At 42.2% G+C, this 21,833-nt stretch overlaps 2 protein-coding genes across 4 annotated transcripts; both read left to right on the forward strand.

Moving 5' to 3' along the window:
* The first annotated feature begins 156 nt into the window (after positions 1-156).
* On the forward strand, positions 157-9,267 carry LOC112249212 (aspartate aminotransferase, mitochondrial). Its single transcript, XM_024418994.2, has 10 exons — positions 157-347; positions 4,520-4,676; positions 6,934-7,062; positions 7,160-7,219; positions 7,459-7,620; positions 7,807-7,911; positions 8,136-8,286; positions 8,408-8,573; positions 8,757-8,907; positions 9,070-9,267. Exons 1-10 carry the CDS (start codon positions 265-267, stop codon positions 9,190-9,192), a joined length of 1,287 nt encoding a protein of 428 aa, XP_024274762.1. The 5' UTR covers positions 157-264; the 3' UTR covers positions 9,193-9,267.
* Positions 9,268-12,481: 3,214 nt separating this feature from the next.
* Positions 12,482-20,649, forward strand: LOC112249208 (putative sodium-coupled neutral amino acid transporter 7). 3 transcript variants are annotated; one of them, XM_024418987.2, is made up of 13 exons: positions 12,499-12,598; positions 13,438-13,497; positions 14,387-14,891; positions 15,021-15,074; positions 15,161-15,305; positions 16,528-16,672; positions 16,842-16,940; positions 18,441-18,498; positions 18,632-18,746; positions 18,869-19,016; positions 19,107-19,306; positions 19,404-19,455; positions 19,532-20,649. In XM_024418987.2, exons 3-13 carry the CDS (start codon positions 14,637-14,639, stop codon positions 19,647-19,649), a joined length of 1,389 nt encoding a protein of 462 aa, XP_024274755.1. In that variant the 5' UTR covers positions 12,499-12,598; positions 13,438-13,497; positions 14,387-14,636; the 3' UTR covers positions 19,650-20,649. The 3 variants fall into 3 exon arrangements, with proteins under 3 accessions (XP_024274754.1, XP_024274756.1, XP_024274755.1); XM_024418986.2 differs by lacking the exon at positions 13,438-13,497 and having other exon boundaries at positions 12,482-12,598; XM_024418988.1 differs by lacking the exon at positions 13,438-13,497 and having other exon boundaries at positions 12,490-12,598; positions 14,623-14,891.
* Positions 20,650-21,833: the final 1,184 nt, after the last annotated feature.

Genomic DNA, 21,833 nt, shown 5'->3' on the forward strand with positions numbered 1-21,833 from the left:
GGAGTGTGGTATTTATTTATACTTTTTGTGAGTGTAGTGTTAGATGGTAAGGTATTTGTTGAATATTTGTATTTATTTTTAAGCAAGTATACGGGAGTTATACTCCAGTCTAGTAGGTGGCGGTAATTCAACATTTATTAGATGCCAACCACCGTTAAACCTCATCGAAGAAGAAAGAAGCTTGAGTGCATCTGTTGTCCCTCCGATTTATATCCTCACTCTTTGCTTTTTCTGTCATTCTGCGCCCCGGCCACCTGATCGACCATGGCTCTGTTGAAGTCCAGCAAGGTCATCTCCAGTATTGGGACTTTCTCCCCATCCCTGGGAGTTTTGTCTACCCGTAACAGGTAATACCAGACATGCAATCTCTGCACTGTCATATTTGACTTTGAATTAATAGCTAGCTAGCCATGTCCGCAATGACTCAAGTTGCCTAACTTCAAGTTTACTGAGTGGGGGTCCGAAGTGGTCATGCATTTACGTCTCTCATTGTGTGTTAGCTAGCTATCTACCTACCTAATATTTAAATTACATTTGATTTGCTAGCTGATTGAAACTCGAATTCATCCATCCGCCGCCCGTCGTGACTGAAATTTCCCGTTCGTATCTTTGGCTTTAGTCAAGTCATACTTGTAGACTTCAAGGCTCAACCAGTTCACTTACAATCTGACTTGGCAAGGTTATTTTCCAGCTATGGATACTGATACTGTTATTTGGTGGCTCTGTAAAAATATTATTCAGATGTCAGTGGCATGTGGTATGTTGTCATAGTGATCATTCAGTTCATCCTGTGAAAGGTCAATTATTCAAACATTTTTATATTTTAGGGTCGCAGAGGCATTTAGCCTTTGAGATTCGACGTATTTTCTCGGTTTGATCTCCCTCGCATACCGTAGCTCCCTAATTCTAGCGTGATCATTGGTTATCCTGTGCAGGCCCCTGGTCGCTGATTGGCCAAGGGATGTCCCGGTTTCTGTGACGACAGTAACCTGTGTCCTTTCTCTTTTCTTTTGGAGGACAAACTCTACTCGCTTATAAGATACCGCTACGCATATCTGGAAAACAGTCTATGTATTCGAAAAGCATCTGCAAATACACTCTGCGTCACTGTCGGTTTTTGTTAGAACACCGTGCGCCGAGTGTTACATTATTCTCATTCAAAAATAATTTCGGTCTACATTCAAGTGCATTTTAGTCCATTAGCAGGGTATATTCAAGTCTGTGACTCCACATTGGATGGACCCTCATTGGTGCTGTCATCGCTGGCATAAATAGGACTCAGTCAGTGTACTCCCTGGGCCTATGAACTGTATACCAAGCATATTTATGTTTGCTCGACATCTCACAAGTTAAAATGTACAAAGTTTCTGTGTGTATGTAGATCGCACAAACTGCTGATAGTAGTAGCAATATGAACCAGTGGGTAGGCTGATAATATACTCAGGTTCTTCTCACTCTGATAACAGATTTGTCAGAATCAGATAACAAGTATTCATATTTGTTATCAGTTTTACTGATTGAGGATCTGATTTTAATGTGCAGTCCCAGAGTGTTCAATTTTAGTTGCCTGAGATCTTTTTATTATTGGACAATGGACGTTCTGTAAGGATGTTCTATAATGCTATATAAACAGGCTCTAATGATCGGTGACTGTTAAGTGTGTTCCCTAAAACTCAAGGTGGGTGTCGTGTCATCATTCTTGTCTATAGTCTTGTGTTGCGGTCTTGGCTTTGCTGCCCTTTGCGAAGCCTTCAGCTCGAAGTATCGCTGTGAGTTCCAGGGTGTTTGAACACAACCGTTGAACCTGAATCTCAATGAGTATCACTGCTCAAGTCATAGTGGCTCACCCCTACATTTGACATATCAAAACATACTACTGTACCAGTACACACTGGTGAGTAGCATCAGTAGCATCAATCACGGTTTTAGAGTGCAATATTACAGAAGGTTCCAATAGAAATGTAGGCTGTCTAAAACAGATGCGATTCTCTGTTGGGAGTCTTGCTGTCAACTTAAATCTTTTTCCTTGCAATGTTTTAAACATATCTCTAGTTCAGCCTCAGCAGGCATATAACTTCCAGTACAGCAGTGAGAGGAATATGTAAGATTAGAGGCCCTGCTTTCCCCTCATTCAGAGGTCATGTGGAAGAGGTCAGGGGCAAGGTCGTGTGTGTAATTCTATTAGTTCCTGAACTGGGCCCCTGCTAATTTTCTGTTTCCTCCTCATAAGACACATTCCATACAGGGGGATGGAATCGTTTTGTGTGTGAGAGCATATGTATGTGTGAGAGCATATGTTTGCAGTGCCTGACTTTTCCATGAGCTGTTAATCTGTGCGTGTGTGGCTGTGGAAAGGGAAGTGTGAAGTATTGGATGGATAATCAGCTTGGTGGGGTCAGTGTGGAAAAAAAGACCAGGCTGTAATGACCAGATCCAAAGATATGATGAATGAATTTGTTCTGAATTTCAAATAACCAATCGTTGCCTTTGTTTCAACCACTCTCCCTGCCCCTTAGATCTGTCATTCTGGTAGTGTAGTGGCGATGGAGAGAGATGTATTTTGTGCAGTACATCTCCTTCCTTTTAGTGACTCCCCCTAATGCCATCCAACCCTGGCTCTTCACCTCGACAGACTTTAAATGTGTGTAGTGGTGATTTTGTAATGTGGCTTTTTGCTGTGCAGGAACTGGGGGATGACCAGGCATTCACCAGGTCATAGTCCAGAGTGTTGGTCTACTGTGGGTGGTTGGTGCTACTCTCCTCTGGTTGGGTGAGGGCAACCGTTTCTTGAGCAGAGCATAGTACTGTTTACCGTTGAGTTTTTACAATTTTTAAATCCGTTTCCTGGAGAAATATAAGCCTACACTGAGTGATTTTAAGAATAGTGACCCATCCATTGGTGTCCACTGTGAAACAAATAAAATTTTGTCACATACACATGGTTAGCAGATGTTAATGCGAGTGTGCTTCTAATTCCGACAATGCAGTAATAACCAACGAGTAATCTAACCTAACAATTCCACAACTACTACCTTATACACACAAGTATAAAGGGATAAAGAATATGTACATAAAGATATATGAATGAGTGATGATACAGAACGGCATAGGCAAGATGCAGTAGATGGTATAGAATACAGTATATACATATGAGATGAGTAATGTAGGGTATATAAACAAAGTGGCATAGTTTAAAGTGGCTAGTGATACATGTATTACATAAAGATGGCAATATGCAGTAGATGCATCAGTTTAAATGAGTACAGTATATACATGAGATGAGTAATGTAGGGTATGTAAACATTATATTAAGTGGCATTGTTTAAAGTGGCTAGTGATACATTTTTACATCAATTTCCATTATTAAAGTGGCTGGAGTTGAGTCAGTGTGTTGGCAGCAGCCACTCAATGTTAGTGGTGGCTGTTTAACAGTCTGATGGCCTTGAGATAGAAGCTGTTTTTCAGTCTCTCGGTCCCTGCTTTGATGCACCTGTACTGACCTCGCCTTCTGGATGATAGCGGGGTGAACAGCCAGTGACTCGGGTGGCTGTTGTCCTTGATGATCTTTATGGCCTTCCTGTGACATCGGGTGGTGTAGCTGTCCTGGAGGGCAGGTAGTTTGCCCCCGGTGATGCGTTGTGCAGACCTCACTACCCTCTGGAGAGCCTTACGGTTGTGGGCGGAGCAGTTGCCGTACCAGGCGGTGATACAGCCTGACAGGATGCTCTCGATTGTGCATCTGTAGAAGTTTGTGAGTGCTTTTGGTGACAAGCCGAATTTCTTCAGCCTCCTGAGGTTGAAGAGGCGTTGCTGCACCTTCTTCACAACGCTGTCTGTGTGGGTGGGCCAATTCCGTTTGTCTGTCATATGTATGCCGAGGAACTTAACTTACTACCCTCTCCACTACTGTCCCGTCGATGTGGATAGGAGGGTGCTCCCTCTGCTGTTTCCTGAAATCCACAATCATCTCCTTTGTTTTGTTGACGTTGAGTGTGAGGTTATTTTCCTGACACCACACTCCGAGGGCCCTCACCTCCTCCCTGTAGGCCGTCTCGTCGTTGTTGGTAATCAAGCCTACCACTGTAGTGTCGTCAGCAAACTTGATGATTTGAGTTGGAGGCCTGCATGGCCACGCAGTCATGGGTGAACAGGGAGTACAGGAGAGGGCTCAGAGCACACCCTTGTGGGGCCCCAGTGTTGAGGATTGCGTCGTCTGTGGACCTATTGGGGCGGTAAGCAAATTGGAGTGGGTCTAGGGTGTCAGGTAGGGTGGAGGTGATATGGTCCTTGACTAGTCTCTCAAAGCCCTTCATGATGATGGAAGTGAGTGCTACGGGGCGGTAGTCATTTAGCTCAGTTACCTTACTTTCTTGGGAACAGGAACAATGGTGGCCCTCTTGAAGCATGTGGGAACAGCAGACTGAGATAAGGATTGATTGAATATGTCCGTAAACAAGTCTGCAAAATGATGTTAAATTAAGCTGCTTCTGTTTGTTTCTCCCTCTCCCCTGTGTTGCAGCTCATGGTGGGGTGGAGTGCAGATGGGTCCCCCTGACCCCATCCTGGGGGTGTCGGAGGCCTTCAAGAGGGACACCAGCTCGAAGAAGATGAACCTGGGGGTGGGAGCCTACAGGGACGACCACGGCAAACCCTTTGTGCTCGATTGTGTCCGCAAGGTAGGAATTCCATGACAACCAGTGTAACACACACACAGACAGGGACTAGATAACTATCCCCAGTTTCACCCAGCCATTCATATTTTGAGGTTCACTCTACAAGCATATTTTGAGCTGATTCTCACTATACAAGCTTTTATGGAGTTGCAGGCTTATGTGTTTCTGATTGGTACATTTCTGCACTGTCATCCTGAGTTTAACTCGTATAATGTATAACCATATGGAATAGAGGTCGACCGATTTAATCGGAATGGCCGATTTTAATTAGGGCCGATTCAATTTTTTATTATTATTTATTTATTTATTTAATTATTATTATTATTATTATTTTTTTTAAAGCTTTCGTAACAATTGGAAATCGGTAATTTTGGATGCCGATTTGCCTATTTTTAAACACATTATTTTATTTATTATTATTATGTTTTATTTTTTTTACACCTTTATTTAATCTTTATTTAACTAGGCAAGTCAGTTAAGAACACATTCTTATTTTCAATGACGGCCTAGGAACGGTGGGTTAACTGCCTTGTTTAGGGGCAGAACAACAGATTTTTACCTTGTCAGCTCGGGGATACAATCTTGCAACCTTACGGTTAACTAGTCCAACGCTCTAACCACCTGCCTCACGAGGAGCCCGCCTGTTACGCGAATGCAGTAAGAAGCCAAGGTAAGTTGCTAGCTAGCATTAAACTTAATCAATCATAATCACTAGTTATAACTACACATGGTTGATGATATTACTAGTTTATCTAGCGTGTCCTGCGTTGCATATAATCGATGCAGTGCGCATTTGCGAAAAAGGACTGTCGTTGCTCCAACGTGTACCTAACCATAAACACCAATGCCTTTCTTAAAATCAATACACAGAAGTATATATTTTTAAACCTGCATATTTAGCTAAAAGAAATCCAGGTTAGCAGGCAATATTAACCAGGTGAAATTGTGTCACTTCTCTTGTGTTCATTGCACGCAGTCAGGGTATATGCAACAGTTTGGGCCGCCTGGCTCATTGCAAACTAATTTGCCAGAATTTTACGTATTTATGACAACATTGAAGGTTTTGCAATGTAACAGGAATATTTAGACTGGTTCCGTATTTCACTGAAAGAATAAACGTCTTGTTTTCGAGATGATTAGTTTCCGGATTCGACCATATTAATGACCTAAGGCTCGCATTTCTGTGTGTTATTATGTTATAATTAAGTCTATGATTTGATAGAGCAGTCTGACTGAGCGATGGTAGGCACCAGCAGGCTCATAAGCATTCATTCAAACAGCACTTTTGTGCGTTTTGCCAGCAGCTCTACTGTTTATGACTTCAAGCCTATCAACTCCCGAGATTAGGCTGGTGTAACGATGTGATGTGAAATGGCTAACGTCACTCGCTCTGAGACTTGGAGTAGTTGTTCCCCTTGCTCTGCATGGGTAACACTGCTTCGAGGGTGGCTGTTGTGTTCCTGGTTCGAGCCCAGGTAGGAGCGAGGAGAGGTACGGAAGCTATACTGTTACACTGGCAATACTAAAGTGCCTATAAGAACATCCAATGGGCAAAGGTATATGAAATACAAATGGTATAGAGAGAAATAGTCCTATAATTCCTATAATAACCTAAAACTTCTTACCTGGGAATATTGAAGACTCATGTTAAAAGGAACCACCAGCTTTCATATGTTCTCATGTTCTGAGCAAGGAACTTAAACGTTAGCTTTCTTACATGGCACATATTGCACTTTTACTTCTCCAACACTTTGTTTTTGCATTATTTAAATCAAATTGAACATGTTTCATTATTTATTTGAGGCTAAATTGATTTGATTGATTTATTATATTAAGTTAAAATAAGTGTTCATTCAGTATTGTTGTAATTGTCATTATTTCAAATACATTTTAAAAATAGCCCGAATAATCGGTATCGGCGTTGAAAAATCATAATCGGTCGACCTCTAATATGGAACCTCTTACTGTGTGGATGTGTGTTTGCATACTTTTATGTATGCAAGTTTGAGGTGCAGGCTCCAGCAGACCCATGGTTTAGACATTTACACTATTTCTGCATAGTCGTTCTGAGCTTACTGTAGCTCATACAGCCCTGCTAAACCCCAGCTGTGTGTGTTACGCTATTTTCTTTGATTTGGCAGGGCTTTGGATCAGTCAAGAAGTGGATGCTGAGAAAATGTCATTTAAAAACCTTTCTACTTCCCCTCACACTCACTATTTCTCTACCATCCTCCCCGACACTCTCTCTCTCTATCTCTAGGCAGAGGCTCTGATTGCTTCCAAGCAGTTGGATAAAGAGTATCTGGCCATCGGTGGTCTGGGGGACTTCACCAAGTCCTGCGCTCAGCTAGCCTTGGGGGCTGACAGTGAGGTCCTCAAGAGTGGCAGGGTGAGTGGATGTGTGGGTGGTAGCTTGGAAGCACATTTGCTCTTGGTGTGTTAAGTGAATGATAGAAATGCTATTAACATCTCTCTCCTCTCTTCAGAACATCACTGTCCAAACCATCTCAGGAACCGGCTCTCTGTGCATTGGAGCCAACTTCCTGGTAAAGACCTGCCTCTTAACAGCTAAACAGGAAGAGAATGAATGCACCTACACTACCACGGTTCCATTTGGGCCCATGGCCCCCTAGAACAGTGCACCAGCCTATACATGCCTGAAATGACTGCCTTCTCTATAATATATATGCATTACAAATGATTGTGTTCTATAAAACAATATCTTCATACCGGTAGTACTGCGGATTGTGTATGGAGTCAGTTAATTCATGATATTTTTCTCTAGTCTCGTTTCCACAGTGCGTCCCGTGACGTGTACCTGCCCAAGCCCTCCTGGGGGAACCACACACCTATCTTCAGAGATGCTGGCATGCAGCTGAAAGCCTACCGCTACTACGACCCCTCCACCTGCGGCTTCGACTTCAACGGGGCGCTCGATGACATCTCTGTGAGAGAGGGATGGGAAAGGGGGGGTTGTATGATTCCACACTGACATGGAGGACCATTACCACGTCTTGTGATCTGTTTTTATATTGTTATGTTGACTTTTTATAAGGTTAAGGTGTGGGGGTCTATTTCCGTCATGAGAATCTGATTTGAATGTTAGTGTAACACTATTTTCCCTCTGATACAGAAAATGCCAGAGAAGAGTGTGATCATGCTGCATGCCTGTGCCCATAACCCCACCGGTGTGGACCCCAAGCCTGAGCAGTGGAAAGAGATCGCTGACCTGGTGAAGGTGAGTGTGCTTACCATAGATATAAAATACCTCAATGGTAATTTCTCTGTAAATGCCCTAACTAGCTAAAGTCTCTGTCACTATTGGGACTCTATTGCTGAAGAGCTTTACTGCCCAGTGCCTACAGGTGTTTTGTGTGAAGACTGACATCTTTACTGTGCCAGACAACTATTTACACACACGGTCCTAATAATAACTCCTCCCCTGTTCTGCTGTTCCTTCAGAAAAGGGACCTGTTGGTGTTCTTTGACATGGCCTACCAGGGTTTTGCCAGTGGAGATATTGATCGTGATGCCTGGGCTGTTCGTCACTTCATCGAGCAGGGCCACAAAATTGTCCTGTCTCAGTCCTTCGCTAAGAACATGGGCCTCTACGGTCGGTCTCATTATACACACACGCACACACACACAAAATCTCACTCACAAACTATGGTATTGACATAGGAGAATGGTAGAAACTCCCACCGGTGTGGTATCTTACCTGTCTGTGTTGACAGGTGAGCGAGTGGGAGGGTTCACTGTGGTGTGTAACGATGCAGAGGAAGCTAAGAGGGTGGAGTCTCAGCTGAAGATTCTGATCCGGCCAATGTACTCCAACCCTCCAATGAATGGAGCCAGAATCGCTGCCACTATTCTCAACACACCAGACCTTTATAAAATCTGGTAAGTGTACATACACACACACCTGAAAATGTTGTTTGCCCATTTCACTGATCCTGTGATTTCATAATCTAGCTGACTGCCTAGGAAGGTATCGGAGTTCTCTTTGGAGTGGTCTCCTGTCTCTACACACGACTTCCATTCTGTTTCCTCACCCCCCCCCCTGATTAACCTCTCTCTACACAGGTTGGAGGAGGTCCACGGCATGGCCAACCGCATCATCAAGATGAGGGAGCAGCTGGCGGCCAACCTGAAAAACGAGGGCTCCACTCTCGACTGGCAGCATGTCATCGACCAAATCGGCATGTTCTGCTTCACAGGCCTCAAGCCTGAACAGGTACAGACAAACGACCACACCCACTCTTTATATCCACACCTGTACCTTACAACCTTATAAGACATTATTATATTCATATTGGTCATATTCATCAGTTGGAATTAAGTTCTAGTATAATGATAAATTGCGTTGACTCCAGATGTTTGTGTGTGTCTACCCCAGGTTGAGCGTCTGACTAAGGAGTTTTCAGTGTACATGACCAAGGATGGTAGAATCTCCATGGCAGGCGTCACTTCCAGCAACGTGGGATACCTAGCGCATGGAATCCATGCCGTCACTAAGTAAAAAGGAGAATGCTGGGAGAAACAGCGGGGCACGGTGGTGCTGGACACAATCCAAATTAAAATAACTGAAAAAGAGCATTTTGTGTCATTTTACTCTCCCTGCCCTCTCCACCCAGACTGTCAATTGTTCAACTTTGACCTCAACCCTCCTCGCGGTAGGGATGCTGTTTAAATGGTTAGTTCCCTGTGACCTCCCCAATGAGGCCACCATGTCAAAGGTTGTTTAGTGATAGTCCAATGATCTGCCCTTTGACTAATGAGCTGATGTCTCTCTTCTACTCTTATTTATTGTATGTCAAAGGTTAATATTAATTAACTTAATAAATGGCTTAATAATGACAGGTTAACATTATATTTTAAACCTACTCTGCCTGCTGTGGTCCAAATTACTGTAAGGCTACAGATGAGTTTACCAACACTTAGGCTCTGTTGTGTGTGAGAATTGTGAACTCTTGTCTGTCATTGCATATTTCTGTAGGATGTGAAAGTTCAACGTTTCCTCAACACCAGTAGAGTAGCAGAAAACAATTAGTTATATGATAGTGCCAGACAATCTTTAGATGAGATACAGTCATTGATATTTTAATATGCTTTAGAAATGGACAATAATGTATGATCATTCAGTCCTTTCACTCAGCCTCTCTTGCATTTCCACTTGCATTATCTTGTCTTCGATACTCACTATAAATAATTATATTACTGTAAACGTTTTGTGCTTTTTGCGCTAAGAGCAGGGTCTACTGTGTTTCTTCTAAGTGTTGATGAGTGAGCAGTCAGCCAGCCAGTCTTAAATGCCCACTGAATGTTCCTCTCACCCCCCCAAGCAATGGTTTATGAGGTTTTAAATGTGCAATATACAGAAGTCGCTCTGCCATTTCCTGGTTGCTAAAATTCTAATAGTTTGCCTAATCTCATTGTACTATCTAAACCGCTGTGGAATATATCTTCAATAACCGAAAGTGTTGTATTTTCAGCTGTTGGTGTACAAAACTGAAAGTAAGATGCAAAAAAATGAAAGTTAATGGGAAGCAGAGACAGCGCACAGAACAGATCTACTGCTTCTTAGACTTGCTTACAATGACAATGTCCGATCTAACTAAACAATTCCATTTGAATTTGGTCCAAAAAGTTAAATTGCAGCTTTAAAGGGATAGACTGTCCTATGATGGTGCTCTTGTATTTCCACAAGAAAAGGCATTTTACAAGTGTTATTTAGATCACTGGGCGACTCCTATCCCCTCCGTTTCAGAACCAAGAGGTTATAGGACTTCTATTACTATATATAGAAAGTTGTATAGACAGTGTTTTACTCCAATGATTAGCCTTTGAACATTTTCTCTGTGTGTGTCTTCCTGATTGTAACAAGACAGATTGTGCAAGGAAATTCACCTTTCTGCTGTCTACTCATTTTCGGGTTAGCGCAAAAATAATAAAACATGGAGCATCGGTCAAGTCTTTCTCTGAACAATTAAAAAAAATATCTATAATTGAAATAACTGGGTTTATTTTGTATTTCTTTCTAACAAGAATATTGTCAAACCACATGTAAGAAACTGAACTGATACCGTTGGACTATGGCAATGGTCCTAGTACCCCTGGTTGGGACCAGTGTAGGACATGATTTTACAACATAAATCATTGGTTTTATTAGACACAAAATACTCTCCTTTTATGAAGCTGTATCTGCAGTACGCAGGAGGTTGGTGGCAAATTAATTGGGGAGGACAGGCTCGTGATAATGGTTGGAGCGGAATAGGTGGAATGGTATCAAATACATCAAACATACAGTTGAAGTTGGAAGTTTACATACACTTAGATTGGAGTCATTAAAACTTGTTTTTCAACCACTCCACAAATTACAGATTATTTCACTTATAATTCACAATTCCAGTGGGTCAGAAGTTTACATACACAAAGTTGACTGTGCCTTTAAACAGCTTGGAAAAGTCCAGAAAGTGATGTCGTGGCTTTAGAAGCTTCTGATAGGCTAATTGACATCATTTGAATCAATTAGAGGTGTACTTGTGGATGTATTTCAAGGCCTACCTTCAAACCCCGTGCGTGCCTCTTTGCTTAACATCATGGGAAAATCAAAAATAAATAAGCCAAGACCTCAGAAAAACAACTGTAGACCCCCACAAGTCTGGTACCACATTCATCTGTACAAACAATAGTACGCAAGTATAAACACCATGGGACCACCCAGCCATCATACCGCTCAAAAGGAGATGCATTCTGTCTCCTAGAGATGAACGTACTTTGGTGCGAAAAGTGCAAATCAATCCCAGAACAACAGCAAAGGAACTTGTGAAGATGCTGGAGGAAACAGGTACAGAAGTATCTATATCCACAGTAAAACAAGTCCTATATTGACATAACCTGAATGGCTGCTCAATAAGGAAGAAGCCACTGCTCCAAAACCACCATAAAAAAAGCCAGACTACGGTTTGCAACTGCACATGGGAACAAAGATTGTACTTTTTGGAGAAATGTCCTCTGGTCTGATGAAACAAAAGTCGAACTGTTTGGCCATAATGACCATCATTATGTTTGGAGGAAAAAGGGGGAGGCTTGCAAGCCGAAGAACACCATCCCAACCGTGAAGCACGGGGTGGCAGCATCATGTTATGGGGGTGCTTTGCTGCAGGAGGGACTGGTGCACTTCACAAAATAGATGGCATCATGAGGCAATCCTATAGAAAATTTGTGGGCAGAACTGAAAAAGCGTGTGCGAGCAAGGAGGCAAAAAAAAAAAGACAAATCTGACTCAGTTCCACCAGCTCTGACAGGAGGAATGGGCCAAAATTCACCCAACTTATTGTGGGAAGCTTGTGGAAGGCTACCCGAAACGTTTGACCCAAGTTAAACAATTTAAAGGCAATGCTACCAAATACTAATTGATTGTATTGTGATGAAGAAATAAAAGCTGAAATAAATCATTCTCTCTACTATTATTCTGACATTTTACATTCTTAAAATAAAGTGGTGATCCTAACTGACCTAAGACATGGCATTTTTACTATGATTAAATGTTAGGAATTGTGAAACTGTGTTTAAATGTATTTGGCTAAGGTGTATCTAAACTTCCGACTTCAACTGTATGGTTTCCATATGTTTAAAGCCAGTCTAGTCGCGCTGTTCCGGACATTATTATGAACCGTCCTCCCCTTAGCATCCTCCTGTGCTGCAGTATCTACCCTGATTAAACCCTTTCTGGTATGATTTTGTGTTCTCGTGGCAGTAAACTACAACTCCCACCATGCACTTTGTTTTTAAAGACGTAATTTTACATTGTCACATGATCACATCCCAACCAAGTCACATGCCACCGTTGCTTGTTCAGAAGGAATTTCATTCCACGTGCGGTTGTTGCAGAAAAACGCAAGCATCGGAGAGACAATAGAGAGGTATTTATTGAGTATTTTATATGCATTTTCATATTTTCAACTGAATAGGTTCAAGGATATGTAGATGAAGAGGTCGGTATCAGCTTTCGAAGACTATCAGCCAGCTAGCAACAGCTGACTATGATGCGGTGTCCAGTTTGCTGTAAAGACATCAGCAATTAGGTTAATTGTCGTGATTTGTGTTTTTCTAGACCTGTAGCTAGATCTGAATCTAAGATTCAGCTGCTTTATATGCAAAGTTGCCTATTAGTAAAGCTACAAAATGTCTGTATTTTATGAATGTTTCTAGTCGTTATTGTTTAGGTAGCTCCAGTGGCGTTTCTATGATTTGATGACATTGTGTGTGTTATTAATGTGTGTTATTTCATAGTTTTTAATGTCTTCGGTGTTATTCTATAATGTAGAAAATAGTCAAAATAAAGAAACCCTTGAATGAGTAGGTGTTCTAAACCTTCTAAGACCGGTAGTGTATTTCACAGTGGTTTAGACGGTAGAGTGATTCTCTACACTGAGGGCTTGTTTTGACACACAAACTGAAGTTAGGCAAACTATTTTGAATTTTTGCGAAAAGGAAATGGCGGAGCGATTTCTGCATATTGCACCTTTTTAAGAATTTGGTAAAAAATTGTAATAAATATAGGTAAACTATCCTTTTTTAAAATAGGTCTTAGTGTCCTGCAGGGAATATATTTCCCCTTCAGGAGATTTGAAAATGTTAATGGTATGATAATTCATTTCTCCAAGTCACCTCAATTTAAAGAGCAATCTAAAGGTGGTTGAGGATGACTAGTTGCAGACACGTGTCATCTTTTTATTTTGTGTTTATGGTCTATTGACAGGCCCCTTACAATCTCTGCCTAGCAGCTTGTGAACACAAACAAAATGACAAAATAATTGAGGTAAGAGAAGTATGTAGTCCATTTCCCTTTGACTAAATTAAGTGAGATGAAGTTGTTATCCACCTTGTATTTCAATATAGCCTATTCTCATTTATGACTTAAAATCAACATGTCCATGACATAGCTTAGCTACATGAATGCCTACAAAAATGCATAGCCCCTGACAAGCACAATAGTCTGTAGGTCGCATGCCTGACAGTGAGGTTTACAACAGATATCTACTGTGACACACTATGTCATCATGAGAACAGTGACCCTGATCACTGAAGTCCACTTTACTGTGATCCTTCTCAGGGATATGAAGTGAAAATCTCTTGGGATCAGACCTATCTAAAACTACTGATTACATGCCTCTTTAGAATGTGTTTCAGAGGGATGCTGTAAAGCAGGGGTAGGCAACTAGATTCAGCCTAGGGGTGATTTTTGTCGGAGCGAATGGTCGGGGTGCCGGAACATAATTATAATAATTTTGAACACTGAAATTGACCACAACTAGGCCCAAAAAGAGATTCTATTTGAAAATAACAATTTCATACCTTGATTACTTTGAGAAACGATCATGTCTCTTATTTTATTTGTGGGAATACTTTGGGAACAGATTTCTTAAATTAAACTCATTTTTAGGTGAGTTCCTGGTGATTAGTCTTTTTTTCACCAGTCTTTTTATTTATTTAAGATTTTTTATTTTTGGTCATATCCTGGTGTTGGTGAGTAAAGCAAGGTCAGCCGACAGCACAAGGCATGGGACCGGGGGGAGAACGCACTGACAAGAACGTGTAGGCTACTGGGGAAAGCAGGTTGTGGCTTTACTAGGTAGTAAGCACATAGAGAGCGCTGAGATAAGGTGTCGAGAAGGCCAAAGATGTAATGTGTGTTTGTCTTGTTGCAGATTGATGAAAGGGTTGACTGCTGGGTGACACTACATCCACTTTGAGGATAAACTGACAAGCAGTCATCTGTGTCCTAAATGTCACAAGAGCCACAACAAACTTTCAACCTTCAGACTTACCCCTCAACCCAAACTCTGAATACCCGCAACTCAGCTCTTTAGTGTTGAAGTCTGCATCAAACAGAGTAGGGTGAATTTGAGGGTGTTTTTATATCGTGTTTTTGGGACTGTGCCAGCCAGGTTGTGTCCCATGGCGATAAACAGTGAGGCGGGGGACTGGGCCGAGGCTGGGAGTGAAGATGCTGGTGAGAGGGTGTGGCTACTGCAGAGCCCCAGTGTAGAGTCCGTTCACCCCCCTTCGTCAGACAGGGAGAAGAGGGGAGGAGTGTCTGCCACAGCCGCTGTCTTCATTGTGGTGAACGCTGCGCTAGGGGCAGGACTACTCAACTTCCCCGCCGCCTTCAACATGGCCGGAGGCGTGATTGCAGGGGTGGTGCTACAGATGGTGAGAGCTACACACACACTTTTGAGACCGAATCCTGCACACGGTGGCACTCCAGGAGCAGAAGTGATAAATACTGCATATATATACAGGGATGTATTTGGTAAAACTTCCTGTTTTTGTGTGTTGTAGTCCATGCTGAGTTTCATCATCAGTGGTCTGGTGATCCTGGCATACTGCTCCCAGGTTAGTAAGTTAATACACCCCCCCTACAATTTAAGACATTCTTATCCAGCAGTACTCATCCTAGTGACCCTGTGCTGCTTGTCTAGGTCAGTAATGAGAGCACCTACCAGGAGGTGGTGCGGGCGTCGTGTGGGAAAGTCACCGGGGTAATCTGTGAGGTGGCCATCGCTGTCTACACCTTCGGCACCTGCATCGCCTTCTTTATCGTCATTGGAGACCAGCTGGACCGCTGTGAGTGTTTCTCACACATAGATAATGAACGTGTGCACACACCTTTTTAAATACTTTATTTTAATCCACAAATCACATTACAGTCGAGAAGAATTCAAGCAATTCAAAAGGACATGGATATCTGGACACTTATGGATGCATTTACTTGAAGACAGTGCAGATGTAAAGTTTGACTGCACTCGGTTACTAAACTTTGCATCTGCGCTGTTCTTCAGGTGAATGTGTTTTTGGTAATAATTAAAAGTAGTCATTGTGCATAGAGTTGTCTGGGTGGTTTAACTTTGCAATCATTCTTTTTTGTTTGACATACATTTTAAAGTGAAAAATCGAAGTCTCCGCATCACTCTTGTTACCATAGAATTGCCCACCTTCTCCAAACCACTAAGCTGCCCATGACAGCTGACACACAAGGGGCTGGTATTTCAGCAACCTATCAGCAAAGGTCTGCTCCATGTAGGAGTCAAAAGAGCAACCCACTTCTAAAATTAGCTCCTCCCCCACAACAACAATATCTGGCATATTCTGTATTACAAGAAAACACATCAACGTCAAACCAGCCTCCTGACAAGAGACTGTTTGTGAATGGTGTTACTGTCTGTCTCACATCACTAGCTATCGGGTCAATGAGGCGGTCATGTCTAGCTATGTATAAGTCCTTGTATGAACGCAACCATTAACAACGTGCCACAGACTCCATTACGTTTGACTTGTGTAAAATACAATACAGATCATAGTTTGCAGGGTACCAGAGTACTAGGTTACACACACACACACACACAGTTGCCGAAACAGAAGGTCATTTCACTCAAAGTTGCAGATTGTAGCATTGGCTAGCCTTTTTCACCAGTTTTCCATTTCCTTTGTACCTTCAAAAAAAGTCATCCTCAGCTGTTATTGCACCATCACACTAGATATGTGTTAGTTGATTTGTTGTATTAGTGTCGTCAGTAAATTAAGAGTTGTTATCACTGTGGATAAGAGCCAAGGGAGTCTGTGATGAGATCCTCTCTAGCTCAGCTATTTAGATGTGCCGTCATACTGAAATGGCCTTTGAGTGCTGACCAGTTGGAAAGCCACCTTCGGTCAGCCTCAGATGGACTATGAGCCTGCTATCAGATAGCCAGCACTACAACAATTCCACTTTAAATAAGATGTTAGTCAATGGAATGTTTTGTTTGCTCTGCTACCTTTTATCTCTCTTACTATCTCTGTCTTTCTGTAGTGATCGCTGCAATAGCTCATTTGCCAGACGGTGTGGTCGGTGGTCACTGGTACATTGACCGTAAGTTCACCATTTGTGTGACTGCCGTCCTGGTCATTCTACCTCTCTCCATCCCCAAAGAGATTGGCTTCCAGAAATACGCCAGGTATGCCTTCCTGCATCCAATGAATACACTTTACACATTGACCAAGTATATCTTTCCACACCACCCTTTAGTCTACAACTGATGATTGAATTAGAATTTGAAGCCTGCTTTGTATCACTAGGCTACAGGAACACAGGTCCGTCTGATAAGGCTGTTCTCCTGTTTGTAGTGCGCTGAGTGTTGTTGGCACCTGGTATGTCACCATTGTGATAATACTGAAATACATCTGGCCTGATAAAGAGATGACCCCTGGCTACATTCCAACCAGGTAAGCTAATTGAACTACTGTACCAATCAAAAGTTTGGACACACCTACTTATTCCAGGTTTTTTTTTCTTTTTCTACATTGTAGAATAATAGTGAAGACATCAAAACTATGAAATAACACATATGGAATCATGTAGTAACCAGAAAAGTGTTAAACAAATCAACATCTATTTTATATTTGAGATTCTTCAAATAGCCACCCTTTGCCTTGACAGCTTTGCACACTTTTGGCATTCTCTCAACCAGCTTCATGAGGTAGTCACCTCGAATGCATTTCATTTAACAGGTGTGCCTTGTTAAAGGTTAATTTGTGGAATTTCTTTCCTTAAATGCGTTTGAGCTAATCCATTTTGTTTTGACAAGGTAGGGTTGGTAAACAGAAGGTATCCATAAGACCAAATCCATATTATGGCAAGAACAGCTAAAAAAAAACAGAGAAATGACAGTCCATCATTACTTTAAGACATGAAGGTCAGTCAAACCAAAACATTTCAAGAACGTTTAAAGTTTCTTCAAGTGCAGATGTAAAAACCATCAAGCGCTATGATGAAACTGACTCTTATGAGGACCGCCACAGAAAAGGAAGACCCAGAGTTGCTTCTGATGCAGATGATAAGTTCATTAGAGTTAACTGAACCTCAGATTGCAGCCCAACTAAATGCTTCACAGAGTTCAAGTAACAGACGCATCTGAACATCAACTGTTCAGAGGAGACTGTGTGAATCAGGCCTTCATGGTCGAATTGCTGCAAAGAAACCAGTACATAAGGACATCAATAAGAAGAAGAGACTTGCTTGGGCAAGAAAGAAACACGAGCAATGGACATTAGACCTATGGAAATCTATCCTTTGGTCTGATGAGTCCAAATTTGAGATTTTTGGTTCCAAGCACAATGTCTTTGATATGCAGAGTAGGTGAACGGATGATATCCGCATGTGTGGTTCCCACCGTGAAGCATGGAGGAGGAGGTGTGGGGAGCTTTGCTGGTGACACTGATTTATTTAGAATTCAAGGCACACTTACCCAGCATGGCTTCCACAGCATTCTGCAGCGATACGCCATTCCATTTGGTTTGCGCTTAGTGGGACTATAATTTTGTTTTTCAACAGGGCAATGATCCAAAACACACCTCCAGGCTGTGTAAGGGCTATTTGACCAAGGAGAGTGATGGAGTGCAGCAGCAGATGACCTGTCCTCCACAATCACCCAACCTTAACCCAATTGAGATGGTTTGGGATGAGTTGGACCGCAGAGTGAAGAAAAAAGCAGCCAACAAGTGCACAGCATATGTGGGAACTCCTTCAAGACTGTTGGAAAAGCATTCCTCATGAAGCTGTTTGAGTGAATGCCAAGAGTTTACAAGCACCCATGGTGCCAGATGGAAGAGAGAGTCCAGAAACGGCATTTCAGCCCACTCGCCTTTCATTAAAGCACAGTCTACATCAAATTACAGTTCCCATCATGCTTTGTTTGTGTTGATCAGCCAGTGTGTCTGTTACAGCCCGTCCTCCTGGAGTGCAGTGTTGAACGCCATGCCCACCATATGCTTTAGCTTCCAGGTATCTGTCTGTGTTTGTGTGTGTATGAATGTGCAGGGGTGTGCATATGGCTATTTCTAATCCTTGATTGAAAATGCTTGAAGTTATTTACATCCTCACACAATCTCTCTTTCTCACTTTCTCTATCTCTCAGTGTCATGTGAGCAGTGTGCCAGTGTTTAACAGCATGAGAAGGAGTGAACTCAAGCCCTGGGGAGGTGTGGTCACCGTCGGCATGATCATCTGCCTCTTTGTCTACACTGGCACAGGTGTGTGTTTGTCCACTGTGTGGCTCTATAGTCAGTTTTGAAAGCATCAGAGGTTTTTTTATGACATGGCCCATTTCTTGTGTGATTCGTTGATGTGTAATGGTGCATACCCCATGTCTCAGGTGTCTGTGGCTTTCTGTCATTTGGGTCTAACGTCAGTCAGGATGTGCTGATGTCATATCCTCCTAATGACATCGCCGTGGCGATCGCAAGGGCCTTCGTCGTCATCTGTGTTATCACCTCCTATCCCATTCTACACTTCTGTGGCCGGTGAGACACTAACCTTAACCTACAAAGTACTGTGTGCCACCCATGCCATTTCAGTACTACATTGTTGTGTTGTGTAACTTGTTTCTTCAGGGCGGTGCTGGAGGGGCTATGGCTCCGTTTCCACGGCGATCAGGTGGAATTGTGTGTGAGGCGTGAGCGGAGACGCAGAGTGTTGCAGACGCTTGTGTGGTTCACGGTCACACTCGTCCTCGCACTCTTCATCCCCGACATTGGCCGAGTCATCTCCCTCATCGGAGGACTGGCAGCCTGCTTCATCTTTGTCTTCCCAGGTACAACCAGTGTGTCTGATTCTGTGTGTGTATTTACAATGTGTTTATATCAGCAATAAGCATAATGCCTGTATATAATGTCTGCTCTTCCCTGCAGGTCTGTGTCTGATTCAGGCAAAGCTCTCAGAAACAGAGGTCCGATCTGCTAGGTAAGACTAGACTCACTACCTGTACATAATCTCCTCATGTGACTGTTTACTGAACGCTGATCTTCTCTCTCCATAGCTGGCATGGGATGGTGGTCTACGGTGTCATCATGGTAACCATCGGCACTTTCATCTTTGGCCAGACCACCACCAATGCCATCTATCAAGACGCCATCCACTATTCGGACAGCCAATAGCATTCTGACCAGGAAGACTCTTTGCTGGAGGAGGATGCAGGTCTATGCTGCTATTCTGAACTTTATTGACTTGTATCAGGATGTCGAGGATCCAACACATACATGCAAACACACTCCCTCTTGTGACCTCTCCTGCACATCTCGTTGTCTCCCTGATGATGAAACCGCTCCATAGCAAGGACTCGTATCACCTATGGAGCATGCTCTAGGATTGGATGAGAGTCCTGAGAGCAACCTCTGACAAGGGACCTACCTTTCAAAAAGATTATGCAAATGTTATGTTTTTGATTTTAATTTATTTTCACCCCGTTGTGGGCTGCAGTACCAAATCCGTCTTGACATTCTCAACCCCTCCCTATGCCTTTCCCTACTGGCCCAGCATGCACCACTGCACTACAGGTGGCATCCCATCCTTCAAGAAACTGGGCAGTGGGAGAGGGTACCTCTCTCTAATTGGTGTTGTTACTGATGAGTAATGAATATACTGTTTTAAGAATGTGGCCAAACATTTCCATCCATTTTTATAGTAATTTTACAATTCCAGTGATCAAGTGGTTTGAAGACTTGCAACTGCAGTTCTGAAATCTATGTAATGTGGCAAGTGTATTATAATTATAAGCGCCTTTGAGATTTCAGGGGTCTCGGGCTGATTCCTGTGGTTAAATGATTGTATATGGCCTAGCTTTAAACAGACAGATATTTTAAATGTGCTTTACTGATAGAGAGATTAGCTATAGACTACAGACAGATTTTTGTCCCTTATGTTCAAAGGGATTGTTCCTCAGGGCAGCAATTACTGTTTTACAATGACTTGAATGAGATTGGAAATGCTTGAAATTCAATTCCTTTTTGTTTTATTCCATAATTGGAGCCAAGGGAAATTGTTTTTCTGAACTGAACCAATTTAGTAATCAGGTTTAACAATATGCAGTCTTATATTGTCATGAATTATCCTGTTATCAATCTACAATTAAATAAACATGTCGGTTTTGTCATTGAATTCAGATTGTCATAGTTTTGTCCTATACCCTCATGTTAATGAAAACATCTTATCAGGTGAATGACTATGGCAGGTAAAAATAATCAACATTTTAAAAATGAATAGTTCTGGTAGACACACACAGCTCATTGGAAGAGAAAGTGTAAACTCTAACAGTCTATTAGCTAGAAAGGTATCTTGGTGTACAGTGGTGATTTTAGCAGGTAAATCTTGGTGGGGCAAAAATCTAAAAAATTGTGGGATGAGTGCCAGCAAATCCACAACACTAAACAATACATTAATTGCACTAATGGTGACAAGTGGTGCCCACACACTGTTAGGGCCTACATAAAGCTGTCCCAACATTCTTACCACTGCTACACCTGGCTAACAGCGGAGCCTTGTTCGACAGCGAAACAGTTAATTTAGCCTCATTAACTGCCTTTAAAAAAAGATTAGCTAATGTGGCTGACTTGCTTAAACAAATGTGGTTTCTAATGACAATTGAGATGAACAAACTATGTCATAAGGGGACGACAAGCGGATAATAGGCAATCCATAATTTCGAATAAGACATGAGCGAGCTAGGACGGATGTAACATTAGTCAATATAACTATTTGTTTAGCACTTTTGAAATGTACAGCGACAGAATTCAGAACATGGCCGTTCTTACAGTGTTCTCCCTGTACACCAAGTCAGAACCGTAGGATAAATAAAGCAGACAATGAAAGCTCTTACAATATTCAATGATTACATTTCTCTGTAACAGGTTATAGGCTATATGTGCACCACAAAGTTGGAACAGTAGGTGAAATTAAGGGGTAAATAGACCAAATTATTAGGGTGAAGCACATGGGCTACTAACTTATTCATAACATACACTTAGTACTACTTTCTTAGCTACAGTACACATATCTCCCTGGCATATTACATCATTTATGCTGCAGCAATACATTTTTGGACTCACCTTGTGCTGTGCTCACTTGAACAGGAAGGTGGCGTGGCAGACCTTTGTGGGAAAATTTTGTCATCAAAGTCTGGCATTCTCTCAATTTATGGTGCTTTCAAAACAACTGGGAATTCAGAAAAAGGTCCAATCGTAATGACCTCACTGACCTCATAGCTCGAGAGAGGCCGGATATACAATTCCGAGTTGGATGACCATTCAAAACAGACTTTCCCTATCGGAGCTCGTTTTATTCCC

This window comes from Oncorhynchus tshawytscha, unplaced genomic scaffold (genome assembly GCF_018296145.1).
Source record: "Oncorhynchus tshawytscha isolate Ot180627B unplaced genomic scaffold, Otsh_v2.0 Un_scaffold_4_pilon_pilon, whole genome shotgun sequence".
NCBI classification, from domain to species: Eukaryota; Metazoa; Chordata; class Actinopteri; order Salmoniformes; family Salmonidae; genus Oncorhynchus; species Oncorhynchus tshawytscha.

What these genes read in the sequence shown, in the direction of transcription:
- LOC112249208 (XM_024418986.2), top strand. Translation starts at nt 14,637, where the DNA reads ATGGCGATAAACAGTGAGGCGGGGGACTGGGCCGAGGCTGGGAGTGAA. An exon ending in CCTGGCTACATTCCAACCAG is followed by an intron (nt 16,941 to 18,440) that starts GTAAGCTAATTG and finishes TGTCTGTTACAG; the next exon opens with CCCGTCCTCCTGGAGTGCAG. An exon ending in CTTCATCTTTGTCTTCCCAG is followed by an intron (nt 19,307 to 19,403) that starts GTACAACCAGTG and finishes TCTTCCCTGCAG; the next exon opens with GTCTGTGTCTGATTCAGGCA.
- LOC112249212 (XM_024418994.2), top strand. Translation starts at nt 265, where the DNA reads ATGGCTCTGTTGAAGTCCAGCAAGGTCATCTCCAGTATTGGGACTTTC. An exon ending in GGGCGCTCGATGACATCTCT is followed by an intron (nt 7,621 to 7,806) that starts GTGAGAGAGGGA and finishes CCTCTGATACAG; the next exon opens with AAAATGCCAGAGAAGAGTGT. An exon ending in CCAGACCTTTATAAAATCTG is followed by an intron (nt 8,574 to 8,756) that starts GTAAGTGTACAT and finishes CTCTCTACACAG; the next exon opens with GTTGGAGGAGGTCCACGGCA.